This window comes from Lissotriton helveticus, chromosome 11 (assembly GCF_964261635.1).
Source record: "Lissotriton helveticus chromosome 11, aLisHel1.1, whole genome shotgun sequence".
NCBI classification, from domain to species: Eukaryota; Metazoa; Chordata; class Amphibia; order Caudata; family Salamandridae; genus Lissotriton; species Lissotriton helveticus.
In genome coordinates, this window is record NC_136072.1 from 1,005,132,944 (window position 1) to 1,005,152,350 (window position 19,407).

Below are 19,407 nucleotides of genomic sequence, written 5' to 3' on the forward strand. Positions count from 1 at the left end.
AATGTTCTTAGTACTGTACCTCCTCAAACTACTGTAAAGCATTCTGATACCCCTATGTCTAGCCAGCGCTATATAAAACCTTTAAAATAAATAAATATGTCTCAACATACCTTTAAAAATAGGCAACATTTGTGTTGTTCTGTGTGTGTTTTGTAATGTTTCAAATAAAAAATCTTCCTCTAGTGCTTCTTTGTGTATAGTCACTCTGTGGTAATTAGCAACCCAGCAATTAATTCCGGATATGCAGTATTATCATCACGAGGGGAAGGTTCTGCTGGGTATAGATCCGGGTCTGTATCTTGAGGTGGATCGATGTTATAGTCCTACCAGGGATCTGATGGTGGCTGATTTTAATTGCCATCATCCTCTTCTATATCAGAATTTGTGTTAGGAGAACCTGATGGTGTAATGTGCAGAGGATCTGTATGTGGTAAAATGGGTATTGGTGAAGAAGGTAGAGGGGCTTGAGGAATATGAATAGGGCGAGTAGCTATGTACTTTTTCTGTTTGAGAGGAATTTTATAATCAGTATTTGATTTCCTTTTTGAAGGTATTACTGGTTTTGTTGTTATGTGACAAGGATTTATGTGAATTTTCTTCTGTTTGGGATCCAGAATTTCTTTCATTTTTTCTAAAATCTACTCCGGTGTTTGTAAAGGAGTATCTTTTTGTTTCGGTGCCGAAATGTTCGGTGCCCGAGCTGGATTTCACTTTTTTCTCATTCGATCTGAGAAGTTTCGGGACTGAAGGGGTCTCATCATGGCTCCAGCCCGAGCAGGAAGGCTTGACGTGCTGTTTCAGTGCCGAGCCGGAAGGGAGGGCGTTTGAACCAGAGTCTAAGTGCTGACTATGGCCTGTTGGAAGTGGTGGCCCAATAGCCTTTTGTTTTGTTGGAGTAGGTTTGGTGGGTAAAGGGGCTTTAGAACTCACAGAACCCCGTCCAGCCGGAACGATGTGGGACTCGAGTTCGACCTCTAACCCTGAATCGGAGTCCTGAGGGGAGTAGGCCTCTTCTTCCGCTGCCATTTCTACCTTCTCGATTTCGTCCCCAAAGATATCCGCCATGTCCTCGATACCTTGTCGGTGCATGTCTCTTCGTCGAGCCAGACAGTCCTGTAGAGTCTTCTTGGATCGGAATGATCAACACGTGTCGCAGTCTTCTGCCTTATGTTCTGGGGAGAGACAGAGGTTACAGACATTATGCTGGTCGGTGCGCGGATGTTTGGAATGACATCGAGGACAGAATTGAAACAGTGTCTGTTCAATCAACGGAAGGCTGGATGCTGGTTCTTGAAATAGAAGTCGACCGAGGAAAGAGGTAGTCCCAAAGGCCGCAGTTAGAGTTTTTTTGATAATCTAGATAAAGTTTTCTAAAATTTCGACACGAAAAAAGGTGGAAAATGCGATCGAAAACAATACATACTGGGGTAGAGTGAATTGCGCACCGAAGGGATCCCGATGGACGGTTTCGAATCGGAGAAAAGAAATACAAGTCCGAACTGGATGACGGAAAGAAAACAATCCAACCATGGAGTCGATGCCCACGCGCAGTATCACCAAAAGGAGGAGTCACCTTACCCCGTGACTGGAAAATAATTATTCGAAGAAAAACAACTTGCAAACATCTGGACCCAAAACTAGATGGCAGGAGTATGAAAAGCATGTGTATCTACAGCACACATGCCTCAAACTGAGTTTTTCCTCTCCCCGATGTCTGTTTGCAGGGCATTCCTGCTGCACGATCGCACATGGCCCCACTAATATTAGCAAATTTTTTCGTTCAGCCATTTTCTGCTCCCAGGGGGAAACCAAGCCTACTTTGATGCCCCTCTGCCTGGGGGAAGGAGGAGGGCGTAAAACCCACTAGCACCATGGATTTCTTTTTATGTTTGGGCAAGGATCGCCCCTATTGTGGCTAATAACAACTTTTTTTTAACATACTTTTGGCATTTTTCTGCCCCCCATGGGTAGATTGGGCCTATTTGGAGTCCAAACTGCCCCCACGGGGGCCAGAAAACCCACCAGCACCAGGGATATGTATATCTTTATGTTTGGGGTTGCCGCTTGGTAAGGGTCGCATGTATTGGTGCTAAGAAGTTTTGTAAATTACTTTTGGCAATTTTCTGCCCCCTTTTGAAGCAAACCGGCCCTATTTTGAGGCCCATCGGCTCCCAGGGGGACAGAAAACCCACTAGCACCAAGGATATGTATATACTTATGTTTGGGGGCGGCCCCTTGGGTAAGGGTTGCCCCAATGGGATGGGGCATTGCTTAATATTTACTTTTGGTTGTTTTTGTGTCCCCTTTGGTGGCAGATTGGCCCTACTTATAAGCCCATCTGCCCCAAGGGGGACAGAAAACCACGAGACACTAGGAAACATTTTTTTGTGTGTCTCGAGATTGGCTGTCAGTGTGTGTACTGGCATTTGGGTAGTAACATAGCGTTTTCTAATGTTTTATTTCTCCTTTTTTTTCTAGTTCAAAGCTTTTGCTCTTTTGACTGATGTTCCAGGTTACAGTTTCATCACTGGTAGTTCTGAATTGTGTAGTTGCAGGAGTTTTGTAAGAAAAAGTTTTTTGTACTATTTACTCTAAATGAGTATCATTTACCTGCATGAATGTGCTTTTTGTAAATGGTCTAATAGTAGCAGCTTGTTTAGCTTCTGTGTTAGAGGATGACATTGATGTGCCTATAGTGCAGCAAGAGGCATTTCTCTCTCTAGAGCTACTCAGTGGATTCCCACAAATATGCATGAGTTGAAGAAGTTCTTGGATTTAACTTTTTTTGATGGCCTTGATAAGGAAGCCGTCAATGTCATCATATTGGTCTACTAGTCCCTTGATGTCAACGGCTATATTTCCTCCAATCATTGAGTCGTGATCGTTATTTGCTTCTGCTCCGGATACTGCATTCCAATAGTAGTTTAGCGTTGCCATGAGATCACTGTGACCGTGAGTGTCTTTTTAAGATTCGGACTGTCCTTGATCACTTTATAGATCAATTTTCTGAGATCTAAGCTTCAGGGAAAGAAATAGCTGTGGATGAGTTTTTGGTCTTGTTCAAAGGCTGCTTGTTTTTTAGGCATTACATTCCTAGCAAGAGGTTACGTTATGGAATTAAGATGTATATGCTGTGTGAGAGCAGGACTGGATATGTCTCTAATTTCAGGGTGTATACTGATAGGGATTATAGGATTGACCCCGCTGGTTGTCACTTTCGGAGTGAGTGAGAAAATTGTATTGGAACTTGGTAGCGGACTTTTTAACAAATGTCACCATTTATATGTAGAAAACTTCTACACTAGTATGCAGTTGTTCAGGGAATTGGTCAAAGTGGACAATGTTGCTTGTGGCATGATCTGCTTTAACCGTAAAGGTTTCCCAAAAGAACTGGTTTGTTAAAAGCTTGAGAGGATCAGTGCAGTGCTTTACGTAGTGAAGAACTTCTAGCACTGAAGTCTGCAGAAAGGAGAGATGTCTACATGCTGACTACCATACATGATGAAAGTACATCACCTGTGACTGGGGTCAGGCTGCTGAAGTGCCTTTTAGACTACAATAGGCACATGGGTGGTGTTGATAAAGTAGATCAGAGGTTTACATTTGGTATAAGAAGTAAGAAGTTGGCTATCTATTTTTTTCCACTTAGCAACTTGTAATGGTTTTATTGTGTTCAAGACTTGTTCTCCAGAGTCAAGGATGACTTTTGTTAAGTTTCAGGAGTCTATAACAGGCAGACTTGTAGTGGAACAGGCAAGTGTTCCTTGAGTTGGAGTGGTGGAGGATGTGGCTAGACTGAAAGATCGACATTGTTCTGATCGCATTCCTCCCACGCCCAAAAAAGACTTTCCCTGTAGGACATGTAGAGTCTGTATGCAAAGAGGTGCGCGGAAGGAGACTTGTTTGTACTTCCCTGACTGTCCTTCTAAACCTGCGCTGTGTGTGCCTGCTTGCTTTAGAATGTACCACACGCAAAAATGTTTTTGGGAGCATCTATGAGCTTAGAAGTGAACGGCCTGTTCTGTATTGTTTTATATTTTATGTTCAGTTTCAAGGTTGGCATTAGTGCAATGGATTTTGTTAGAGCTTTTGTGTTTGTAATTTTGTATCTACTCACAATTTGTTTTCTTTTTCAAAAAAGAAAGAAAAAAAAATATGGCAATGTGCTTGAACTGGTACTTGGCTGGCAGTGCGCATGGATTAGTGCTTGGCTGGTGATGTGCGTGGACTGGCACTTGGCTGGCAGTGTGCATGGACTGGCTCTTGGCTGGCGGTGTGTGTTGATTGGCGGTTGGGGCGGTGTGTGTGGACTGGCGCTTGCCAGGTGGTCTGTGTCGAATGCCGCTAGACAGACGGTGTGTGTCGACTGGCGCTAGGCAGGCGTTGTGTGTTCACTGGCGCTTGGCTGTCCGTGTGCGTGGACTGCCTGGCAGTGTGCATGGACTTGCGGTTGGCTGGTGGTGTGCATGGACTGGCACTTGGCTGGCAGTGTGCAGGGACTGGCACTTGGCTGGCAGTGTGCAGGGACTGGCACTTGGCTGGCAGTGTGCAGGGACTGGCACTTGGCTGGCAGTCTGCAGGGACTGGCACTTGGCTGGCAGTGTGCAGGGACTGGCCCTTGGCTGGCAGTGTGCAGGGACTGGCACTTGGCTGGCAGTGTGCAGGGACTGGCACTTGGCTGGCGGTGTGGGTGGACTGGCTGGCACTGTGTGTGGACTGGCGCTCAGCTGGCGGTATGCGTGGACTGGTCCTTGGCAGGCGGTGTGCGTGGACTGGCACTTGGCAGGTGGTGTGCGTGAACTGGCGCTTGGCAGGCGGTGTGCTTGGACTGGTGCTTGGCAAGCGGTGTGTGTGGACTGGTGCTTGGCAGGGGCCGTGTGTGGACTAGCGCTTGGCTGGCGGGTGCTTGAACTGGTGCTTGGCTGGCGGTTGCGTGGACTAACGTGGGCTGGCGGTGTGCGTGGACTGGCGTTTGGCTGGCAGTGTGTGCGTGGACTGGCACTTGGCTGGCAGTGTGTGGACTGGCTGGCACCATGTGTGGACTGGCGCTTGGCTGGTGGTATGCGTGGACTGCCCCTTGGCAGGCGGTGTGCGTGGACTGGCGCTTGGTAGGCGGTGTGCGTGGACTGGCGCTTGGCAGGCGGTGTGCGTGGACTGGCGCTTGGCAGGCGGTGTGTGTGGATTGGCGCTTGGCTGGAAGGTGCTTGAACTGGTGCTTGGCTGGCGGTGTGCGTGGACTGATGTGTGGCTGGCGGTGTGCATGGACTGGCGTTTGGCTGGTGGTGTGCGTGGACTGGTGCTTGGCTGGCAGTGTGCGTGGACTGGTGCTTGGCTGGCAATGTGCGTGGACTGGTGCTTGGCTGGCAGTGTGAGAGTAGTGACTTGCTGCTGGCCTATACACGTACATACACAAACACTGGTAGGCAAGTGCCAGTCCACACAATCCATCAGCCGGTGTATTCGCTGTGTCAGGTATGTGTGCGCAAGAACCTGATGGGTCCTTGAATGGCACTGTCTGTTGATGTGAGGGTTGTAATGTGTTGGGCCCCGGCTAGAGGTGTTAATGGTTTTGTGTGGTTCTCACCAATGAAAGGTGCATGAATGGCCTGTAAAGAGGTTGTTGCCTTGCTGCAGCTTTACAGCGCATGGGCTGCACGTTACTGGTTCAGTTTTTTTAACTTTCAATTATTAACAGTGCATTCAATTTTTGTGAAAACTTTTGTTAATAAAATTGTATATATTGATCCATCACTCACCCTTGTGCCAAATCCAACAAGTATGTGTGTGTATTTGAGGAATAGATGGTTTGCAGTAATAATTGTCTTGTCTGTCTTTCTCTAGCAGTGTGTACATTGTCTCTTTTTGTGAATGTTGTAATGTGTTGGTTCCACGGCTGGCGGTGTGAATGGCCTTGTGTGTATCACGTACGAAAGGTGTGTGAATGGCCTGTAAAGCAGTTGGGACCTTTTCGCGGTTTTACAGCTCCCTAGCTGTGAGTCACTAGTTCATTTTTTTGTTCTTTCAATTATTAAGAGTGCATTTTATTTTTGTGAAATCTCTTAATAAAATTTTACATATTGAACCATCACTCACCCTCGTGCCAAATCCAACAAGTGTGTGTGGGTGCTTGAGGAATAGATGGTTGTGAAGTAATAATTGTCTTTTATGTCTTTCTCTGCCAAGGTGTATATTCTTGCTAGGGAAAATCTACCAACTCTAGATATTTTCATACACTAAACACCTAGGGAAGTACATAGTGGTGTTTCGTTCGTGGATCCCAACAAGTTTTCTTACCCACAATGTCCTGCAAACCTTAAAATGTGACTAGTCACATATTTTCCTTGCATTACTGTGCCATAAGTTTCCAGAATCAGAAAGAAACCACAAATTTCCTACCACCCAGCGTTCCCCCAGGTCTTCCGATAAAAATGGTACCTCGTTTGTGTAGGTAGGCCTAGTGCAAGAATCGGCGCAAAACACAACATGGACAATTTAACATTTTTTCAGTGAAAACTGTCCCTTTTGACGCGATGTGTCTAGCTGTGGATTTTGAACCCTAGCTCAGGCACTAGAAACTTAGCAAATCTGTCCACTTTTGAAAACTAGACACCCAGGGGAATCGCCTCAGGTTCTGTTACCCTGAATCCCTTGCAAACCTCAAACTTTGTAAATGAACACATTTTCTTCACATTTCTGTAATGAAAAGTTCTGGAATATGTGGGGAGCCACAAACTTCCACCCACCCAGCATTCCTCCAAGTTTCACAATCAAAATGGTACCTCACTTGTGTGGGTAATCCTAGTGCCTGCGACAGGAAATAGTCCAAAACTTACTGTGGAGACTTCAAAATGATCTATCACAAAAAGACTTGGCTTTGCGATGAGTTACCTGTGTTGTTGTTCCCGGACTCAAGGGGCATCTAGGGAAAACTACCAAACCCAGACATTTTTTAAAACTAAACACCATGGGGATGTGTGGATTGCATGGATCTCCCAATGTTTGTTTTCCTACATAGAATCTACAGAAACCTCAAATTTAGCTAAAAAAAAAAAAATCACACTTTCCTCACATTCTGTGTGGGAAAGTTCTGGGATCATTGTGCCGACACAAACTTTCTCCCAGCCAGCATTGCCCCAGGTCGCCCGATAAAAATGGCACCTCACTTGTGTGGGTGGGCCATGTACCCGCCACAGGGAAGGGCCCAAAACATATTATGGAGACATCAAAATTATCTATCACAAAATGACCTGGTTTTTCAAGGGTCATCTGCGTTTTTGGCCCAGGGCTCGGCAGCAGTATAGGGAGACCTACCAAACCTAGACATTTCTGAAAACTAGGCCCCCGGGGGAGTGCGTGGATCTCACAACATTTTCCCACCCAGAATCCCATGCAAACCTCACATTTAACGAAGAAAAAAAATAGCATTTTTGTGTGGGAAAGAGGTGGGATCACCGTGCCGACACAAACTTCCTACCACCCAGCATTGCCCCAGGTCTCCAGATTAAAATTTCCTACCACCCAGAGTTCTCCTCCTAAGTCTACGGAGAAAAATGATACCTCACGTGGGTGGGTGTCCAATGCAGTCAGCCTAAGACTGTATATAAAAAAATATAGCGCTTAGAACTTGCTGTGCTATCCCACTCAATCCCTATGTTTTTGGCCCTTACCAGTCACAGGCGCTTGGCTCACCCACACAAGTGAAGTTTCACTTTGCTCAAAAGACTGAGAGGAGCACTGGGTGGTAGGAAATTTGTGCCAGCATGGTGATCCCACAGAGAAATGTGAGAGAAATTAGATTTTTTTTTAGCTATATTTGAGGTTGCAGGGGATTGGGAGGTAAGACAACTTTGGGTGTCCATACAACACAAAAAACAATTGCAAGCACAGCTCAGTTATTGGCTCTGGGTACCTCAGGTTCTTGGTGAACCTACAAGTCCTATATATCCCCGCAACCAGAAGGGTCCAGCGGACGTAACGGTATAAATCTTTCGAAAATCCACCATACTTAATAGAAGTTACAGATGAAATCGTAGGCACAAATGGCTGTTATTTTAACTGTTGCTTTCTATAGGAAAACCTTGAAGGATCTACACAAATGACCCCTTGCTGAATTCAGAATTTTGTCTACTTCTACTTTTCAGAAATGTATAGTTTTCCGGGATCCATTATTGGTTTCAAACCCATTTCTACCACTAACTGGAAAGAGGTTGGAGGCACAAACAATAGGAACAAGCATCGGCATAGCCAATAGGTCTCACCTTTGGGAACTTATAAGTGTTTAGCCATGCAACACTTGATGTTGTTGCACCAAGGATATTGTGTTAGATAAGTAAACACTTATAAGGTCCCAAAGGTTAGACCTATTGGCTATGCCAATGCTTTTTCGGTTGTACTACTGGGAACTGTGGTCAAGCAGTGCAATATTAAAAGGGCATTGCCTGGCAGAATCATTGGCAGGCACCGAGGAGAGATGCCTCCGGTGTGAACTGGTTTGTTTAATCTGGTAACGCAAGATGTAATGTGTGCCTCTCGGCGTGTGCATGCATGTATTCAAACATTTCCTTTTATGGCACAGTCCCCGTTAAACAACGGGTATTTTGGGTCAATTTCTTTAGACACTAGGCCCATGCTGTAATGTAGTGTGCTTTTTTTTTAACGCTAGATTAGTTTATTTCTTTTCATATTTAACGACCATTCATTGCCGCTCATTTACACTACAATTTCAGGAATGAACAACGGTGTGGTGCGTTATAAATGCTCACCATGGAGGCAAAAAGAATGCTTCTCCTAATGTTGATTTTCTCCACTTTAAAAATGCATTTTGCATTTGGTGTCAGTCTTTTCTTAAGGTAGAGGGCGTGCCCATTGCAGGAAAGCACTAAAACAAAACGGGCTGGTGCTCCAAGATGGTGCTGAATATATTGGCCTCAGTGGCTCAGAGAGGGGGCAGTTCTGATGCCCGGAGGCACGGAGCTGTATGTTAGACTTAATAGGGTGAAGTAGAATACGAGCAGTACTAGGGCCTTGGAGAACATGTTACTGCTCAATGTGTCTATTTCGGGGTTCACATGCAAGTAAACTTACAGAAGAAAGAGTGGCAGATCCCATGGCAATGGCACTTCTGCATGAGGCAAGTCTGGTCAGGCCAGCCCTTGAGTTGCTGGTTACCTCAGATGGGATTCAGGTCTTTGAAGCCCCCAACCCCCACCTTCCCCGAGAGGCATAAGTACAAACGCAGGGGCTCCTAGACACAGGATGAGCAGGGCGTGCACCATGATCAGATGGCAAACAACTGACAGACGCCATCTTTGTCTGTTTCTAGAACTGACCCAACTATGCATAATTAATCGCGTATTACAACACAGTTAATCTGTGAGTGCATTTACTCCTCCCCTTAACCCTCCTTCACTTTGTAGTTTAAGAGCCTAAAGTTCCTGGCCGAGATTGGCTCAGCACCTGTCTTACCTGCTTCTCAGGAGCACCCGCATGCGGGCAGATAAGATAACATGGAGCCACCTGGGACTGACCAGAGAAGATAGAAATGAGACGGTGCCGGCATTGTGAGAAGAGGGAGGGCTGCTGATTCACAGAGGGCGTGGGGCTTAGGGCCCCCGTCAATTCGCCTATCAGTGTCTTAATCCCACTAATGCGGCTGTGAAGCGATGCCTTTCATCTCCCGATCCCCAATTGTGGGCCATTAATTGCAGCTGAAAGGTCCCGTGCCTGGCTTTACCCAGGTCTGAGTGCTGCTGGGAACCTACGAGTGAGGAGTCAGGGCGCGGGCGAGGGGCGGACAAAGGGGAGCAGACATCGCCTTCGTCCGCCCTGGCAGGAAGGAGCGCTTTGAAGAAGTGGTGTGTTGTGCTGAACAATGGTCGCAGAGGCTGAAAGGGACTCTGTCTTTCCCATCTTCCCCGGCCGGCCCTTGCACATGAATATTAAAGATTATTTGAACATTAAAGGTCAGACTGTGCGAAGATGCTCCCCCACCTTAAACCACCCAGTGGTTCGGCGAAAAAGACAGAGCACCCTTCCCAAGCCTTTGTGAAAGTTAAAAAATAAAATATGAGCAGAAGTGAAAGTGGTGGACGCTGCGACTGGGAAAATGGCCCGCCATCTCTCCCTGCAGGCCTGACTGCTCGATCCACTCTCCTGCATGGTTTGTGACCCCTCTATGGCACGGCCCTTTACCTTCAGAATGGGTTCCAACATGTGTCTTGTCACTTGAAACATAAACTTCGCCCTGAACTTTCTGGACCGAAAGAATACAGTCACGGTAGACACTGCCGAGCCTACCAGAGGACAGAACTGAAGCTTTGAGTCTGCTTCAGAACAGTATTTTGCAGGCCTCAACTATGATGACCAGATCTTGACACCCAAAAACATGAACAATCCGCAAACACACATAAATAGTAGTACACATTTTCATTGACTTTGGGGCATAAAGTGACTCAACTGACAGCGTTCAACAAAGAAGCCCGCAAGTGGTGCGCGTGCGCCACAGCGAGCGATCTGTTTTCAATTATCGCGCCCGTGTCTGGGCACGGTATTTGAAAACAGATGTGGCCAGTGCGAGTAACCGCAAGCAATCGCCTTTGCCCGATTGCATGCTATCTTTCTGAGAAAGACGCACACAAAGCCCAATAGCCTATGACACAAACAAAAACACACGCACAAGCGTGTGGTGAGCTTTCTCAAGCCCTTACATGAAGTCTCGCAGTGCAACGCATGCGCGCTGCACTAGGATCGACCTAAAAATAGGCAATGTCGCACTAAAATGTCAAAAATTGTGTGGAAAATGTTAGCTTTCTGACAAAAGTCTGCCTGGTCTTGAAAGTTGATAAGATGTTCATTTTAGCACCAACCCTTCATTGATACCATTTACAGGGGAAAAACAAAAGCTTTCTTCTGCAGCACTTTTTCCCATTTTTCCCCTAAAAAAAAAAAAAAAAGGAGTGGTATTTTGGCTAATTTCTCAGTCACGTTTAGGGAAATCCACAAATATTGGGTACCTTTACAATCAAATTTGGCGTGGATCCCTGATGTGGACAGAAAGTTATGGGGACCTAATCGCAAACTACGCCAAATAGCCAAAAAAGGCTAAGTACATGGGGAAGGGGGTAGGGGGAGAGGTCCAGCAGCAAAGGGGTTAAAGGCAGGGGTAGTGGCTCCTAGCTGGATTGTGTTGGGTTGAGAACCTCTATAAGCTTTTTGGGTTGGACCTTTAGAACCAAATCTTTGATGCCAAGGAGGCGGACTCCTCAGTAGCCACAGGGTTAGGTGAAGATAGACCACTGTCTGGCAAATTGTCCAGATCACTGGATATCAAATATGTTGCCATCAGCATTATACTGGTTGTCATTTTTATAATCAGTATCCAGTGTTATATTGTTGGACACAAGTGTGTGGTTCAGTATAATTTTAAGTCCTGGGCAGTCAGGCATGGTTGTCCGAGTCAGATAAATCTATTGGCACAGTGCCCTGCGCCAATAGTGACGTCAGTATCGGCGTTGATTCTTGAGTTGTTTGCTTTGGTCATGACGTCTAACATGATGTTAAATATGAAGACACAGGTGAAATCATGGGTGGCACCAAGGCGATAGCCATTGCCGCCGATACCAGGGAAATGGTCGACCTGTGAGGTCGAGGAACACAGTAGGCATGGTGGAAGGATTCGCCGAATGAAACCCAACTGGGAGCATCCTCTCATCCATGGGGCCCGTAGGTGCCCCTGAGGGATCTGGTGTACCACCAAAAATCTCCTCCATAGCTACCTTTAGTTGCTGCAACTGCTGTGGCATCACTGTCCATTTGGGAACAAGCTGAAGGACTAGTTTCGGAATCAGCTCTGCATGATGGAACAGGTGCTTGGTGCTTCATGAGACTGGGTGGCGAGATGAAGAAGACCCATGTTTTGATAGTCTATGTTTTAGTGTGACTTTTTGGACTTGCCAGAGCCCTTTGACCTCAATGACTACTGATAACGGGAGCACATCTGTGCCCTTGACTTCTACTGGGACCACCATACCCAAGAGTTCGACCCTTGCGGCTTTTTGATCAACTGAGTTCAGCAACAACAAGCTTGGCCTCAAATTTGTGGGAAGCCTTCTAATTCAAATTGACGCAACATGGACACAACGGCGAGTCATGTTTGGAGCGGAGGCACCATAGACATGCGTTATTAGTGTCTGTCACAGATATCTGGTGGCTACAGTTGTAACATGGCTTAAAATCTGTAATCTTCAGAGGTGACAATGCACACTAGAGAACATTTATGGGAAAAACTGTCAGGTATAACAGGATTCAAGCTCCAGATACGCATCAGCAGGATTGGGAAAAAAAGGAAATTATGCCTGCGCGAGGAGGCGGTGCAGATTGATATATTGGCCTGAGGTCATGTACAAGGAGGGCCAGACTAGAAGCAGAACCAAACTGAGCCAAGTGCTGATGTGCAAAGGAATTGCTATGAACGTTTTTTGATCCAGACTGGCGCCTGTGGAAATTCACAAGGTGAGGAATCTGTGTTAAGAAGTCTATATCAGAAGCTCATATTTCCAGAAAATAAACATAATGGTAAATTGGCAAGTACAGGAGTAGGGTAAATGTGTTACTTTACATTTTTGGTTTTAGTTTTTTTTGTTGAAGTTTTACCATGTTAAAACATTGTTTCCTTTATATCTATCACCTTACAACAGGAGCTTCAGACCCAATTCCAAACTGGACTACTAATTAAGAAAGAAACAAGGAAAAATGCCTACTTGTCTGTAGAAATTAGGGAAATCCTCAGCAGTCTCTGATTTTCTAATTCCCTTGCCACCGCCACCTTCTGATGCCTTGATCATCACAGGGTAACCAATTCTTTCAGCTGCCTTAAAGAGGGTTAGAAACATTTCCAATCAGTTGATTTCATTACTCAACACAGTACACAATTAAAACCAATGCACAATGCGCACACTGACTTCTAGTGATTAATCCCTTACCTCAAGGCCTTCATCCACATCTCTCACACAGCCACGCTCGTACATCTCGGAGGGAACACTGACTATTTTCTGCAGCTGGTAATCTTCTGGGGTCCAATCCAACACTAGATCTGATTATATAGAGCAACATTAACAACCACAGTGACTGAAATACAAATGGCATCCAGACAAAGAAGCAGGTATAGGACTGCAACACAGAGAGATCAAGCAGATTATGTGTAGTACTTGTTACGAAAATACTACTGTCTAAATATACATAAGAAGTGAACACAAATTCAGCAGATATTTGTACTACCTAAAGGAAGAGAGGAGCAGAGTGAAACAAAGTGAGAAAAAGAGAAACCAGAATGAGTAAAAATAAGCAGAGCAGTACAAGTTATTTACCTTCGGTAAGGCCTTATCTAGTAGAGACATGATCCAGTCGCAGATTCCTTACCTTGAAATTTTTGATAGCAGTACCCCTGCGAGCCGATAGGTGATGAAGGACGACTTCGCGTGACGTCGTAGGTGTTGGGTTCGTCATCAGCATGACGTCCGCGTCATCCATATAGACACTACCCCGGCTCGCTGGCATCAGTACTTTTCACGACCTTCAACATCACAAGCGCGGAGCCATGTAGTGACCGACAATGGTGTGTTAAAAGCAACTAGGGCCCTGAAGAAGAACATCCCTTGCCACTAAAGACTAATGCGCAGTGTGGGTAGGATGGGATGGTCTGTAAGGAATCTGCGGCTAGATCATGTCTCTACCAGATAAGGTGTTACTGAAGGTAAGTAACTTGTTCATAGGATAGAAACATTTAGCCATAGATTCCTTACCTTTGAACAGATACCCTAGGAAAACCTTCACTGGAGGTGGGACTGTGGAAAAGCTTTAAACCAAGAAATCTGGCAAGACAGAGCGGCCAAACAGGCCCTCCCTACGGACCTGAGAATCCAGGCAATAGTGTCTGGTGAATGTGTGCAGAGATGCCCACATGGCCGCTTGGCAGATATCAGCAACTGGATCACCACACTGGAGAGCCGTGGTGGCTGCCTTTGCCCTGGTAGAATGGCGCCTTAAGCTTTACGGAGGCTGTTTCTTTGCTAAGATGTAACATTTTTATGCATAGAATGACCCAGCATGATATGGTCTTCCTTTGTACAGCATGCCCCTTCTTTGGTCCCACGCACCCTACAAAGAGTTGGTCATCCACCCGTAACCCGAACAAGAGAGCAGCCAGAGGGGACAGTTGTACTGTTGCTCGAAAAGTGCACACATCAAGAAGGTAAGGACTAAATTAAGGTCCCACTAGGGAATAATGAAATGAGAAGGGAAGAACAAATGTGTTAACCCCTTCAAAAATCTCTGCACAAGTCGAGACTTAAAGAGTGATTCCTGGTCGAAGGGGCGTGGCTTGGCCGGCTGCAAGATGGCCGCACTCTAAGTGGGCTCTGCCGGCCAAGCGCTTAAATTCGACATAATCCTGTAGCCGTCGCAGTCCTTGCTGCACTACAACACCGGCTACCAGTCAGCCACAGCGAGACTACCTGCTGAGCCCTTTCTGGTGGTTAGTGACGCCTTCTGTGCGGTGCTCTGGTCCTCGTGGTCGGCGCTGGACCCTCGCGCCGCGGGACTGCCTGCACCTACCCCGCGCTGCTGACGACTGAGGGCCGCCGCGGTGCCGCGGTGCCTCCTGCTGCAGCCTGCGTGTCGTTGTGTGGTAGGTCTCGCCTCGCGGGGGATCCGCCGGGGGGGCTGGGTGCTGCTTGCTATCTGGCCCGGTTCTGCGGTGTTGCGGCCTGCTCGGGGCCTGGCGCTTGCCTCGGCTGCGGTCTGGGGTCTAGGCCTGGTCCTGCTGGGGGCGCGGCGCTGCTGGGATCAGGGCTGCGGGTGGCGTCCCCCTCCTGCCCCCCTTGTGTGTGTGCCCTCCCTGGCTGGCGCTGTCCTCCGCACTCCACGTGCTCCTGCGGCCCTCCGCTGTGGGGGCTGGCCTGCCTTCGCGCCGCGGACGAGGACCCCAGTGTGGGGCCGGCTGCGGCTGGGCTGCGCTTCGCGGCAAGGACTTTGCTGCTGATTCTGGGGGAGTTCCGGATCCCGCGGCGGTGTGCTCCTGCCTTGTGGTGTGGCCCCCCTCCTGCGGTGGTGCCACCAACCCGCCTTTATCCTGCCATCTGATGATCCTGGCCCTGGGGGGCGGCCGCTGAACTCTCCTGCCTGGTTGCTGGCCGGGGCCCGGCCTGGTGATCCTGCTGTTGGCGCCCCGTGGTCCCTGGTGGTCTCTCCTGCTGTGGCCGGGCCAGGATCGGGGAGCAGTGCCCCGTGTGTTATGGCCGTCTGCGGACGGTGGTGCCTTCGGCCTAGCCTCCGCTCCCTATATCATTCAGGCAGGCGTTGAACCAACTCTCATCGCCCGCTGCCCCGGTCCGGAGGCCTCGGCGCTGTGGTGTGCCCCCACTGCTGGCGGTGACCAGGCGTGGGCAATCCCACCTGCTCGGTGCGTCTTCAACTTACCTGCGCTGCCGCTCCACGTGGAACTGGGGGTGACTACGCTGGTGCACTCTGCTCCCTGATCTCTCCTCCTCCGGCCGCGGCCTCTCATGCCTCTCCCTTCGTCTTGGGCTTTGTCTCCACCTCATCGCTTCGCGGAACTACAGTGCTGTGCTCCATTATGGGGAAATCAGATCCCAAGCAGCCCAAGATCGCCTTTGAGCTTCGGAAGTCTTCCTGTCAGGCCGGCGCGGGCCCGGAGGGGGCAGAATCAGCTGGGGCGCCAGACACTCTCCCTCACCGAGACGATGACCTTAAGGCGATCATGTTGGAGGTGAAATCGGCGGTCACTGGTATCGCCTCTCAATTGGACCATCCGTGAAGGCCCGGGTCGACTCCCACGACAATAGACTCCTCCATGTCGAGACTAGGGTTTCTGATGCTGAGGATGCGGCTACCCAGGACAGGCAGAAGCTGCTCCAAATGGACAAAATCCTTGCCGTCATTCACGAGAAAAACGAGAACTTGGAGGCTCGCTCCCGCCGGAGCAACCTCCGCCTTACGGGCCTTCCCGAGTCCACCAACATATCCAAGATGGAGGACTTCGTTGAAAATCTCATCCGGGAGCTTTTTGGGGATGTGCTCTCGCCTTTCTTCGTTGTGGAGCGGGCCCACCGGTCCCTCGGCCCACGACCTCGCCCTGGTATGCCCCCCCATCCCATAGTGGTGAAGATCTTGAACTTTCGTGATCGCGACGCCATCCTCCAGGCTGCACGGGACAGGGGCACCATCACGCATCAGGGCAATACCCTTTCATTTTACCCAGAGTATACCATGACTGTACAGGCCGCCAGGAGGGAGTTTTTGCCTGCCAAGCGGATCCTTCAGAAACACGAGGTCTCCTGCTCCCTGGCCTATCCGGCGAAACTGAGGGTCCGCCATGGCTCCAAGACGCTTCTCTTCCCCGATCCGCGGGAGGCGCTCGCTTTCGCCAAACGACTGGATAAGGAATCCAGAACATCTCCCTCCGGATCCTCGCTTGAAGCTGCCAACCACCTGAGTGACAATGATTGATCAATTTGACTGTGCACTATTGTGTTTCCTTTGTGATTTGATATTGGCCACGATTTCCTTGCATGCCTGGCTTGTCGCCCCCACCCCCCCCACCCCCCCACCCACCCCCCGTCTCCATCTGCGGGGACCATGATCTTCGCTCCTTGAAAGAAAGTGATTGCGATTCTCCCATTCTTGTCTTTTTAAGCTGGTATTTGTCATTGTTCATTTCTCTGATTGTTGTGTAGTTACGACACTTTGCTTTATTTGTTCCTTTCTCACGATGCTGCCACTCACCTAAGCTTGGCCACCCTGCTCCTCCGCAGGGGTGTCCGCCGAGTCCTGCCATGCCCTACCTGGGATTATTCCCGTTTCTGTTGTTTGGTCGCACCTTCCAAGTTCTGGGTCCCTTGGGTGGGGGGTGCTCTCTGCCTGATTGGGGGGTTGGAGTGGGTGGGGGGGTGGGCACTTTGGGGTTTTCTGTTCTGTGTGTTCTGCGCAGAAATTAGTCTGCGGATATTGGGGGGTGGGTGGGTGGTTCTGTTCCTCTAGCAAGGTGGTGGTTTGTTCTGTTGCTTCATTTTGACACTACATGTTCCATTGTAGACGCTGTGCTATGCTCGAGGTTTTGTCTTTCTGATATTGATGCAAGGTGCCTTATTCTATGTCATGTATTGGGCTCATCGCCGCGGCGGTTTTCATTTTACAGGTTGTCATTTGCATCACACTGGCCCGCTTGTGGCTCCTTCTGTCCCCTTCATCTCCTTTGCGCGCTGGCGACCCCCCCCGGAGTGGCCTTCACTTCCTTGGGCTACCTCCACACTTGCACTTCCCTATAGGCCATTCGCTCGTCTTATCGCCACCAAGTGTTAGGCACGATTATGTCCCCTGCTGTTCGCCCTGCATAACGCTGCCCACTGTCTCCCTTCCCATGGCTAATTTAACATGTTGGACATGGAATGTCCGTGGCTTGAATGATCACCGCAAGGCTCGTTTGACACATGCCCATCTACAGCACCATTGCGTGGACATTTGTCTTTTACAGGAGACACACTTACTCCCCGGCTCGGTTTCCAGGCTCCGCGCGCGTTACTGGGGGGAATCCCACTCCTCCACTTATTAGTCTTATGCTAGAGGAGTCTCGGTCCTGTTGCGCCGTGGCCTCCCTTGGCAGACCTCTCGTGCCCTTATCGACCCGGAGGGCAGATATGTTATCTTGCATGGTTTATTGCTCGCTCAGCCTGTCACCATTGCCGCGGTCTATGGCCCGAACTCTGATAACCCAAAGTTCTTCCATTACGTTTGGCATCTGATTTCCTCCTGTGGCCCCGCGGCCGTGATCTGGGGAGGGGATTTTAATGTTACCCTCTCCACGACAGTGGACCGATCGGGCTCTTACCGGTCTCACCCACGTGCTGCCACTGCTCTTTCCTCTATTTTGACGTTTGGCGTCATCTTCGCCCTGACGCCCGGGAGGTCACTTGCGTCACTGGTGAGAGAGACTGTTGGTCGAGAATTGACCTCTGGATCGCCTCGCCGGACGTCCTGTCCTGGACTATTGAAGCTACCCATATTGCCCGCACTCTCTCTGATCACGCGCCTGTCCGGCTTCTCATCCAACCTCCTAATTCTCAGCGATGGGCCTTCACCTGGCGTCTTTCTCCCAATGCCCTTAGGGACTCTGTATTTTGTGACGAAATCCAGACCGCCATAACTAACTATTTCGAGCTCAATGCGGGCTCCGTTGACTCTGCCTCTAGCCTGTGGGAGGGTTTTAAAGTATTTATTCAGGGAGAATGCATCTCCAAGCAGGTGGGTGTTCTCCGTTCTATCCGATCCGCACTCACCAAGTTGGAGGGGGAGATCCGGGACCTGGACGCGGCCCTCGAGAACGGCGCTGGCCCCGACACGTTGGCGCTATTGCGTCAAAAACATTCTGAGTTTTCGGACGAGGCCGGCCGCGAGCTATCCTTCCTAGGGAGGGAGGGCCGGGCCCGCCGCTACGGAGAGGGGGACCGCCCGGGGCGCACCCTTGCCAACCTACTGCGCCCGCCGCGCGCTGCTTCCTACATTACAGCCCTCAGTGATGGGGGACCAGATCGCACCACGTCCTCGGAAGAGATCACATCCCGCTTCCTTGCCTTCTATTCCCGACTCTACTCCGCTGGCCCCCCTCCTTCTCCGGATGATTTTGACCAGTATTTTGAGTCCATCGCCCTTGTCTGGCTCGCAGATTACCACCGCAAATTCCTCGACGAACCATTCTCAAAGGAGGAAATACTGGCGGCCATTAGCGGCCTACCAAGCGACAAAGCACCGGGCCTGGACGGCCTTCCTGCCTCCTTTTATAAAACGTTTGCCTCCATCCTGGTCCCACATCTGGCTGCCATGTTTAACGAGTCCTTTGACACAGGCACGCTCCTGCCGTCTCTCCGCGAGGCCTCGCTGACCCTGCTCCTCAAACCCGATAAACCTGCAGACCGGTGTAATTCCTACCACCCCCTCTCCCTTATTAATTTAGACAATAAAATCTTTGCCAAACTGATAGCCTCTCGTCTCCTTTTGTTAATGCCCACCATTGCCCTCCCCGACCAATCTGGCTTCATCCCCGGTAAGGCAACCTCCCATAATCTCCGTACCATCTTTTCCGTCCTGGATCAAATTAATCCTGACCTTCCGGCCGTGGCTGCTCTGCTCGATGCCACAAAGGCATTTGATACGCTGGAGTGGCCCTTCCTTTTTTATATCCTATCCCGTATGGGTTTCAGGGCCCACTGTCTGCGGAATATTAAGCTCTTATATACCAACCCCACCGCTAGGCTTCGCATAAATGGCCAGGTATCGGACCCCATCAGCATTGCTCGTGGAACAAGGCAGGGGTGCCCATTGTCGCCCATGCTTTTT

At 49.2% G+C, this 19,407-nt stretch overlaps 1 protein-coding gene across 10 annotated transcripts in view; it reads right to left on the bottom strand.

Moving 5' to 3' along the window:
* The window catches only part of ACACB (acetyl-CoA carboxylase beta), a 2,338,068-nt gene that overhangs the window by 1,642,813 nt on the left and 675,848 nt on the right, over positions 1-19,407 (bottom strand). For all 10 annotated transcript variants that reach the window (XM_078667379.1, XM_078667377.1, XM_078667383.1 and 7 more), the window contains 2 exons: positions 12,981-13,090; positions 12,759-12,869 (listed from right to left, as the gene is read on the bottom strand). In XM_078667379.1, the coding sequence (XP_078523505.1) occupies positions 12,759-12,869; positions 12,981-13,090 (221 nt within the window). The remainder of the gene's footprint in view (positions 1-12,758; positions 12,870-12,980; positions 13,091-19,407) is intronic.